Source organism: Hoplias malabaricus, chromosome 17 (assembly GCF_029633855.1).
Source record: "Hoplias malabaricus isolate fHopMal1 chromosome 17, fHopMal1.hap1, whole genome shotgun sequence".
NCBI classification, from domain to species: domain Eukaryota; kingdom Metazoa; phylum Chordata; class Actinopteri; order Characiformes; family Erythrinidae; genus Hoplias; species Hoplias malabaricus.
This window is the reverse complement of record NC_089816.1, coordinates 12,462,373-12,473,517: the sequence shown is the minus strand read 5'-3', so window position 1 is coordinate 12,473,517 and position 11,145 is coordinate 12,462,373. Positions and strand designations below refer to the sequence as shown.

Here is an 11,145-nt window from a genome sequence, read left to right as displayed (position 1 = left end):
ACACCATAAAACCAGTGCTTGTTTAGTACATTTTCTATAAACATTGTAGGGCTGATTAAGATATTAGATGTTTTGGAGAGAAAGACATTTATTAATGTTACAAAAATTATACATAAATTTATCTTTGAATGAGGCTTTCATACAATATAGAAAGAAAATATGCATGCAGTATCAAATAAATACAGTAGGTTAAAAAAACAGTAAGATGTCACAGTAAAAAGATTCAATTTCACCTCTATATTTATGCTAAATATATTGTAAATTGTGTGTTAATAAATGTACATACAAGCCCATGATGGCTGAACACATATCTAATTTGTTTTCCAATAATGGTCCAGTGACTCATATTTTGATCAATTACCAAGCATTTTATTTCAAAGACCTGTTCCCTGAGTGACATACCATAAATCTACATACCATACAAACAAAGGGAATGTAAGGAGAGAAAACTGTTCAGTCAGTTGCACTAGTGTTCTAAATACTTCTATATTGTTTAAAGATTCACTAGGATATAAGCATGGGAACAACTCATACTGCTTACATTTGTATTACAGATGTACGGAAGGTAAATCATCACAGCATGCTGCTTCTCTTTTTCATCATTTTCAGGAATTCTGGGGCTGAGCATTAACATCTGCAACTGATGACCAGTGGCCTCTTACATAAAACACCTTAAGTGAATTTTGGCATTAAGTCTTAGGTCTTACTCATCCAAAGGTTAAGTGCGTGCAAACCTACACAAAGCATTGTTGATGTTATGGGTTTGTTTCGGTTGCTATAGTAACCCAAAGGACCATGACATTGCAGTTAATTACTTCGGTTCAAGCTCCCATATGTATAACCCATGATTACAAAGAGTGGTAAAGATGTACAATGCACTTCCCTTAAGTAATGCATTCCCTTACTCTTTTTAACTAAAGTTAAATATGTTGGTTCAGATATTTTACGCAAAGTCTCAGACTTGCATCAGAATCTTACCATCTTACTTTGTGACAGTACACCCCATATTTTAAATGGTGGGGAAGGAAGCCAAAGCTCCGCACTCCTGGTTCTGGAGTGCCGCAGTTGGGCCTGGGTCTGCTGATGGGGTAACGCACGCTCCCATCAGCCACCCAACCGGCATCACACTGATCCAACCCCACAAACCTCCAGGCTGCGTAGAGCTCACCCACTTTAGCAATCTGAGCGCCGTCATGCACACAGGCCTCCACTGCCTCAGTGAAGTTCAGTTTGAGTGGGTGCTGCAGGAAGTAGACCTCACCTAAAATTCAAGAAATTGGCAAGACAAATATTTATTTTTAATTCTTATTTTTTATTATTGAAAATATCCTGCAAAAAAAGCAGCATTTAACACTCTTCATTTTCTATCCTGTCTGATGCTGGATTTTAGAAGTTCACAGAAGTTGGGCTCCCTACTCAGGATACTGTGAGAACAGGATGGCTTTGATGTTGATTACACAGATGAAATCCTCAAAGTCACTGAAGTAAATCCTTCATTTATAGCTAACTAAATGCTAGTAATGTGCTATTTTCAACTTCCTCCAAAACACACAATTACTGATCCTTATGACACGATTGTATGATTGTTTATCGAAAAAAAACTTTATTTAAATTGTTTAATATTATTATATATTTTTTTCTGTTAACACTAGCTGTCTGAAAACTTATGGAAGACTAATGAGCTCAGGAAAATCTGAAGTCAAAGCCAGCTATCTTATGGGACAGGCAATCAGGGAAATTAAAGCACAGTGTTGCTCTTTGAAGGCTGTGGTTTGAGAGTGTGAGAATCTTGCAGGAGATTAAAGCAAAAAACGATTCACTTCGCTCTACTGAAGGCCACAGTACATTTGATATGCCTCCTAAATGCTGCCTGTTGGTTATTTTACTGCTTGCCAAATTCAGCCATAGCGGAAGGGTGGAGATGTGTGAGGAAAAGTATCATTTGTGCAATTGAAAAATCATACATTCATGCGATCCGCACTAGCTTTGAACGTAATGAATCATAGTTAGGAATTCTGAAACACATGTTGGGTTTTACGGCTTGAGGAACTTAGCCTGTTCTTTTTCCAAAAACATCTGTCAAAACCATTGTGCAAAAAACAGTTCAGTAAAAGATCCAAACACAGTGGACCCACCCAGTAATGTCTGATGTGTGCCTGAGGTCTTCGTCTTTAGTTTTAAACTCATGCAATGAGGTTAATGTAGCTAAAACATTATAGAAACTTGTTCTGTTCACACAGACTTTGTTCACTGCAAGTAAAAATCTTGTTCATTTGGGTTTTGATACTTTATGACAAACTGTTATCTATTTAAAAGAGAACAAAACTAACACAGAAAGAAACAACAGCAAAAGGACCACTGACCACCCATTTCTATCTGCTGGGTGTGGACAGTCCCCTGTTCTGAGCAGATGTCATGTAGATTGTGTCAGAAAACAGTGACAGAAAGTCCTTGTGGGTTAAGCTATGTATGGAAAACTGGTACTTGTGGTTTTATGTGGGTTTAGGCTTGAAATGGAAAATATGCAAGAACTGTGGTGGTCAAAATTAGCAAAAATGTTTGTGGATAGTTTGCAGTGTTGACAATAATTACATAGCAATATTTAAAGTAAATTAATAAAATAATACTAATGGCAATAACTGACTGATAATAATTAATAATATATGTTTCTTTATATTCCTACAACATATACCCATCCCAAAATGCAGCCAATAAAGTATAAACATTACACTGTTCATCAATGTACATTTTAATTTAAGTATAAAACATGCCAAATGTTCAAAAAGAAATGGGAATAATGGCAAGATGACTAATTGGTCAGGCATTACACCCTAAATAACTCTGCCCCAAACCCAAGCCTGAACATATGCGATTGGTAGGAGCTCTCTTCACAAACTTATATTATGATTTTTATTTATTTATTTATTTTTTATTTATTTATGATGGTTTGTTGAGTTCTTTGAACTGTTAGTTTTTGCTTTACTGCTTTTGGACTTGGTATTTGTTGTGTATCAGACTGCACATTATGGGACAATGTTACACCAGTGTTCACCTATATACTCCATATTTCTGACAACTAAAAACACAAATATCATACATGCCTAATGTAAATAGATGTAAAGAAGTATCTTAACCTTTAATAGATGAAGTGAAGCAGAATGCATCAAAGCGGTCGAATGTTTTGTGGCGTAAACCATAGCTCCGTACACCTGGCGCCACTTCTACTCCACCACAGGCTTCTCGAGGCACAGAGACAGGGTACTGGGCGGTCCCATCAGCCAACCACCCAGCGTTACACCAGTCAAGACCCTCTTCATAGGCTGCAAATAACTGCTCAAAGGTGGCCAGGCAGGCACCCTGTTGCTCACAGGCCTCTTTAGCTTCCTGGAAGGTCAACTCGTAGCGCCCCCTGGGGGAGTAATAAGGGAACACCACACCTGTGGATGAGGCAAAAAAAAAAGGCATGGTATAGCTGAATATAGCTGAAGGGGTATATAAGCAGAGTGCATAAATGGTGAGTTTCAGCTAATTAACAGGGTTTTAAAATATATATACATCATTGTTTAATGAAGCATCCTTTGTTCTATTGTCAATTCTAAAAAATGAAGGTGCATTATTTTATAGTAAATAAATACAGCAGAAGGCAGCACAGTTTCGTAGCCACACAGCTCCAGGGTACAAGGGTTGTGGGTTGAAGCACTGTCTCTGAGGAGTGTGGTGTGTTCTCCACGTGTCTGTTTGGGTTTCCTCCAGGTGCTCTGGATTCCTCCCACAATACAAAAACAAATGTTGGAAATTCAGCTAGCTGAAAATTGTCTCTAGGTGTGAGTGTGTGATGCCCTGTGGTGACGCCCTCTCCAGGGTGTGTTCCTGCCCTACAACCAATGATTTTCTATGCACAACACGACCCTGAACAGGATGAAGCAGTTACAAAGGATGAATGAATGAATTAATGAATGAATACAATAGGCACAGGTGCACAGACCTCCAACACAACTGATCCTGATTACCAGCTCATGATCAACCAATCGAGGTGGAACATTTTGTTAACCCTGACTGAGTAAGAGAGTGAGTGAGTGAGTTAATTCCATCAGGCGCTACGCCTCAGGTTCCGCACACTTCCATTCCTTACTCTCATAGCCATGTATTTATTTCACTGGCAGAAGATGAGTAAATGCAATAAACTTCTTCAGCGATGAAGCTGCAGGACAGCTCACCTTTGAACTCGAGCTCCACGATGACGCTCTCGTCCTCCAGGCCGTCAATGATCTCGCAGCGGTATCGCCCTATGTCGTCAAGCGACAGCGGGTTGATGACCAGTGATGCGTCACCCGGGGCGCTGCGGCGGAGGCGAACGCGCCCATGGAAATTCCCGTAGCTCCTGTGGCGAGAGCCTAACGCCACCATCACATTCTTCTCCCGCCCTCCTCTTGCCGTAGGAAGCCACAGCCATTTCACCCTGGTCCTTCGAGGCACGCTCAGCTCCGGTTCATACCGGTAATGACACGGCAGGGTCACGTTGCTTCCCTGAACAGCAGACACCGACGACTGCGGAGATTCCACGTGAAGACGGACCCCATTGAAGTGAACTGAAACACGAGAAGCAGGAAAGAGCTATTCAGGAACAATGACATGTATTGAGCAAATCTCTCAGAAGGAGAGCTGATCTAGGATCAGATTTTACCTTATAATTAATATTTACATGTGAGGCCAGTCTGATCCCATGCAGTCCAACTCTACTTAATCTAACTCTAATTTAACACTAGATAAACAAATCCATTAAAAAGCAACATTCTGAAGACAAATTCGGAATAAACACTAAATTTCAGAATAAAATGTTTAGATTGACTCTCCAGAGAAGTAGAAGTGCTTCTGGTGGCAATATGTCAACATTTGACATAATGATTCAAAATGACTGGTCTCGAGATAAACGCTCATTTTCTTAAACACCCTTTCCAGTTTGAATCAAGCTTTTACCTAATAGTGTCATGAGCAACATAAACCATCATTGCCATGGCTGAACATTTCCCCTTTGAAATTGCAATCTTCCAAACAGGCAGATTCACACAGCTGGGGTTTCTTATGTCATAAACCAGTCCTGACATCTTACAAGGCAAGACTTCTGAGCTGCATGCCACCAGCAGTGGGGTGGGTGGAGATTCTATATCTGTACCCAATGACTGAAGGTGAAATTTGTATAAATACATCTAAACTACTTTTATTAAATGATTTATTTTATTTTATTAAAAAATATGACATTTTATGGACAGAGATGAGTTTTAGAACTTAAGGAAATAACATAGGAGGACTTTTAACATTTTGATCTACTCTGTAGAATACATAACCAAGATTGAAAATAATTGATAGCATCTGTTATCAAGTCCCTGCATGTTTCTGATACCTGAACGTCTGTTATGGTTTTAAGATTCTGTTTCTATTTCTAAAATCATTATTGTGTAAGTAATTTTAATGACGAAACTAAATCTTTTCATAACAGAAGCCATGACCTTTTAAAATATTAAGGCAAAATATGTCTTTAAAAATACTGAGGTAGGCTATTTTCTTGAGAAAGTCGTTATTTCGAGTCACTAAGTCAGATGTTGTGACATTGTGAAGTTTCCTCCTCTTTCTGACATAAGTGGGTTCATTAAATATATAGTTAGCTTTCACTAAGCCTAGAGTGGACAGTTCTGAGGTGAGCAGGTTTCTCGGGGGTCTCTCACTCTCTCCGGTCCCGTCGCTCTTCTCTATGGTGTGGTAGTAAAAACCGTTGGAGAATCGCAGCGCGAGGGTCTCCAGCAGCGCGTGCAGCAGCAACAGCAGCAGGGGGCGCGCGACCCTCATCTTCACGAGTCTCTCACAACTTTACAAACAACAACACTGTGTTAGTGTTTCACTTTTAATGAATCAAACAATACTGGCTGTCAGTCTATCGGCATCCAGATAATTAGCCTTTAACCACGATGCTTTCTGGATTCATTAATTACTTAGTTTATCAATAAATTAATTAAACATTATACGTTTCCTCCGTAAACTAATCAACAGAAAACAATAATATTGCAGTAATCCTACTGGACACACTCAACAATCATTAGAAATAACATGCTAAAGTCATGCGTATTAAAAATGGTCATAATTGTCCATATTTTAGTTCTAATTTCAGAAGAAAATATGAAAGCAATCTACTGCCATGTAAACGTTTCTACAAAGAAAACAGTTATCTGATATTAAGACCAGATCAAAACACAACTATGAGGTGATGTTGTGGCAAAAACATAAATAAATAAATAAAATAAAATAATATATTTTTTTCCAATTTGTTTAAGTCAGCAAAACTCTCTTCAGCATTACAATGTATAGAAAATGGCACAGAAAGTGTGTTAATTTTTTTTACAAATTAAATCAACATAACACCACATTAGAACAGGGGTTTAATTCAGTAAGAAAATTGTAAAAATATTTGCTGCTGCTTACCGAATTGAAGCGTTCCTTCGCTCCGGTTTCTCCAGTCTGCATCCTCCTCTCTCTCTCTCTCTCTCTCTCTCTCTCTCTCTCTCTCTCTCTCTCTCTCTCTCTCTCTCTCTCTCTCTCTCTCTCCTCTCTCTCTGCTGATGTTTTGGTGACGTCACCGAGGCTTCCCCTGTGAAACAAAAGCTGGGACTGAGCTCCACTGCTGCGCACTGCCCTTTAACAAAGGCTTACTGCAACAAACCCACATCCAGTAAAGGGGGGCTTGGAGGGCTGAAAGGAGACCGCAGGGCTGGGGGAACTGTAATCACCAGCAAGCCACAAGGGATCTCTCTTGGAGGATGAATTATAAAGGAATATGACACTGTAAAAACAAACATCTTCCCACATATAAAGACTTAAAACACTTAAATCACAAATTATTTTGCATTACTAAATTAGAAGTCTATGCAAACCTGACTCTCTGTACAATTAGAAAAAAGTTTGCAGGTTTATTCCTTGCTCAAGCTACAAACAGTGTACATGTATTTTCAAAGTTAAACAATGGCCTCAATGTTCAATTATGTTCCAAAAATGCACACGACAGTAATGACATCTTTTGCTAGGAATCCAAAGAGCACTCATTTTGCAGACAGGGTGGCCCTCAGCCCTTTGCTAGACAGCCTGGTGTCTGTTAGCTAAGGTTAGTAACCTCCTCCATGTGTTCAGAGCTGACAAATTATGTTGTGCTTGCAGCAGTACGAAAAGAAACAGTGGCAGGGTTTATATTGGTTAAGCCCGAGCTTAACATAAAATCCTAGATATATCTTAATAAATTGCATTTTATATATTTTTTAATATCTTCCATAAGAAAAACAAAAGGCTGGAGCCGAAACAGGAAGAAAATTCTGTGCAAATTAAGTTTTTTTTATTTATTTAATTTATTTTTTGCATAAAGTCATTGTTTTCCTGACTTTCTTTATAGGCTTTATATTGTCTGAATATTGGCTGTAGATTCCTTCACATGTAAGGGAGGAAATATGGAATAGTAACATAGTGCCTTTTGAATTGTAAACAAATCTGTTTGGAGTCTTATTATAATGTGGAAATAAACAAAATTAAAAAATATTTTGTGGACAAAACTCTTTACAAAAGGAGAGTGATAAGTGGTCATTTTTAAAAGTTACTTTGATAAGTACTGGAGTGATTAATTTGCAGGTTAATGGAAATGAATGAATCCGCTTCATTTTCAAATAGTGGACTATAAATATATGACTCATCAAAGTCAAAATCATGAACTGCTGGCCGCAGCTAGATTCAAACGGCCTAAAACTGTGGAATATCTGTAAAGTGTTAATATGAGGTATTAAATAAAGAGAAAAGCATCTTTACTGTTCTACTTAGTTTTTTACATTGTCACAAAACATGTTACATGTTACTAACTAAAATCTAACTAGGTGGGTTAGCTAATTCAAATAGAGCTGTTTGTGTTTATGAGTTGGGGCTTTTTCCCTTTTATTTGAATGTAATACTTTCATAAAAGCATATATGATGAACTTAGTCTTGTTTAATAAATAATGCATGAAGACCTCCCCAAAAATACACTGAACTCCCACAAACAGTGATGGTGTCAGAAAAGCAGCTGGTGATGGAAAAAGCTGAAAGACAAATTCCACTTCTCCCCAGAGGCACATAAAACAGGTTCATTTTCCAGTGTCAATAGCTGAGGATGGCAGAGGTATCCTCCCGATGATGGGTTTTTCCCCTCTTGCTCACATGATTACAGTCATGGGGGATTTGTGAGAATGGTCTTCCATGACATTTCATCCCTGTCTAGCAGACACCAGGAGCAGGACGTCCAGTAGCCTCCAGGAACTCATCTTCATAAAAGTGATAGTGACAGATACTGTAGCTCAGCTGTGGCTGGGGAAAGGAAAGGGCTGCTCATTGGCCTTTGGTGGGAGCAGGATATTGAGCCAACATCATCACTCAGCATCATGAACCCTAACAAAACTTTGATTCAGCTGAGGACCTCCATGTTTTTCTCACACAGATAGACAGAGAGAGAGACAGAGAGACAGAGACAGACAGAGTTACCTTGCTAATGTCACAGATAGAGATTAAGACTCATTACTGACATGTTTGAAGATCCTAGCTGGAGTGTTCCCAGAGCTAAGATTAAAGCCCTTGCCTAGAGCAAGGAATGCCAGTAACCTGTGAATAGCAGGGGGCTAAAGGAGGAGCGTAATTCTGCCTGCTAACATAAGGCCAGGAGAGCATTGTGAACTAATTGTTTGGTCAAAATGAATAGGTTCAGAGTGTCTGTATGTAAATGTTCTAGATTCCCCTTAATCCCTTGTCAGTTTTAGTTACTGCAACCCCAGAAACACTAAGCCACCCCTTCTTAATCAGTCCTACAGCTGCTGCTGAAGTGAGTTCAAATGGACCTGCATGGGGCACAAGTTCCAGAGCCAAATGAAGAATTTACAGGGGGGAAAAAAAAGTAAAAGAAACAACAGGTACTCTTAATTAACAGTGAAATTTATTAAGTTAATAGGTTTTATTACTGTCTGGAAAATCTCTTCTAAATATATTGACCACTTTGAAAAACACGATTTCTTGGCTCCATTGCATACGTTTGTAATGTGTTTTACCAAAGAGTCCTAAATTCTTCTCATTCTAAAAACACAGCTGCAAAGTCCATGGACTAAATACAGATTCGATGAAAGAGCTATTGAATTCAGCTTGCAGATGTCACATTTTTTTATATTAAAAGGAAGCAGCGGTGGTGGTTCATGTTTGTAGGAGTTCAGGTTTAGATTGTAATGACAGATAAAGGCAGATTAGAAGTCTTTCTCAGGAAGGTTATTTATTCTCACAGTAATTACTCCTCTGTGAGGGAGGGACTTTAGAGGACACTGAGTAAACTGCAGCATTCTCTGATTATATTACGATGCATGGGGACGCAAGAGACTGTGTTCCTGAGACATTGTTAAAGGAGGTTGATCGCCATTGGTTAGTCGACTTTAATGTAATTTCTATGATGTGAGGTAAATTCTAACTAGCCCTTTATGTTTTACAGCACAAGGGCCAGATGTGCAGGGCAAATAACTGTATTCGAATTTGTATTCTCAGTTTGAAACAAAGCATGATTGATGGTTGCATGCAGCCATGTAAATATTGGCGTGATAACAGTGTTGTAAACTATGTCTAAACCATATGTATTATTTAGATTTAGGTGCTTAAGCCCAGGGCAGTACAGTGGCGTAGTGGGTAAAGTCGCAGTCACACTTCCAGGGAGCTGGGGAAGGGTGTGAGGAATTTGGTGCGTTCTCCTTGCTCCGGTTTCCTCCCACAGTCCAAAAACACATGTTGGTAGGTTTATTGGCAACTCAAAAGTGTCCATAGGTGTGAGTGCATGTGTCTCCCTGTGATGGACTGACGTTCCCTCCAGGGTGTGTTCCTGCCTTGTGATTCTGGGTAGGCTCAGTACTCAGACAATGAATGAATGCTTAAGCCCACCTGTTGCTCATCATAATTTGTTATCCCCATTTCACCCTGTTCTTCAGTATTCATGACCCTCAGAAGACCACCACTGAGCAGGTAATATTATGGTGGTGGATGATTCACAGCACTGCAGTGACACTGATGTGGTGGCGGTGTGTCAGCAGTGAATTTGCTGTCCCCTCAATAACACACACCTTCCTTGTAGATGTACAGGCAGTAGGTCCTCTGTTGCAGCAGTTTGTGTTGGTCATCTTCTAGTCCTTCATTGGTGACCACGTGATGCTGCTCACAGGATGCTGTTGATTGGATATTTTGGTGGGTGGACTATTCTCACAGTGAGAGGTTTAAAACTGCAGCAGCACAGCAGTTAATTATACATTGACACTACTACTACTACAACAAAATAAATAATAAGTGTCACTGCAGCCCTAAAAATGAACAAATAGCCAAATCATACTTGCTCTGTAATGGTCCTGACCATCGCTGAACAGCATGAATGGAGCTAACAATGTATGCAAAACAAACTATGCAGATGAACGAGTCTGTAACTGCAGAGCTACTAAGGGCACCAATACTTTAAACAGAACTGACAAAGTTGAGAAATGAATGACGAAAGAAAGACATTGTTTTAATGTTTTGGCCGATCAGTGTATACAGGTGAGGTCAGGTACTGACGCTGGATGGTTCATTTTGAAATACGACTTTTAAAAGGTACCGAAAGATACTCCATAATGCCAGGCAATTTTGTTTCTTTATACGCCTCTGGCCCACGCCTGATATCGGGCATAATGAACAGATTCCCATTTCAAACTTTCTTATGGGGATTATACATGTTGTACATGCACAATCAAATATGTGTCCGCAATGAGTGCAATTTACAGGAGATGACTTACAAAGTGTTACAAAGTGCTTACAAAGTGTTGGAGATAGTGCTAAATAGTTCATTGTGTCTGTATCTACATCTGATACATTTAGAACACAACAATTGAGACTAGGAGAAAAACCTGTCTTATCCAGTCAATGGATCACGACCACAAGTTATTTACGGAACTGAACCACTGAGTCTGTTGTTGGTTATGTTTTGAAATACCTACTGGAATAACTGTGCACAAACAATAGATGATCTTCAGTACATATATTTGTACAAAGGTTGCCTGGCTCTCCAGTTAAAATATTTGCCCCATACCTTTT

The 11,145-nt window shown here is 39.2% G+C and overlaps 1 protein-coding gene across 1 annotated transcript; it reads right to left on the bottom strand.

Annotated features, from left to right (window-relative positions):
- Window positions 1-126: 126 nt before the first annotated feature.
- On the bottom strand, window positions 127-6,581 carry hapln3 (hyaluronan and proteoglycan link protein 3). Its single transcript, XM_066649391.1, has 5 exons — window positions 6,475-6,581; window positions 5,724-5,863; window positions 4,218-4,589; window positions 3,135-3,437; window positions 127-1,261 (listed from the first exon to the last, which is right to left on the bottom strand). The coding sequence occupies exons 2-5, from the start codon at window positions 5,842-5,844 to the stop codon at window positions 975-977; spliced, it is 1,083 nt and encodes a 360-aa protein (XP_066505488.1). The 5' UTR covers window positions 5,845-5,863; window positions 6,475-6,581; the 3' UTR covers window positions 127-974.
- Window positions 6,582-11,145: the final 4,564 nt, after the last annotated feature.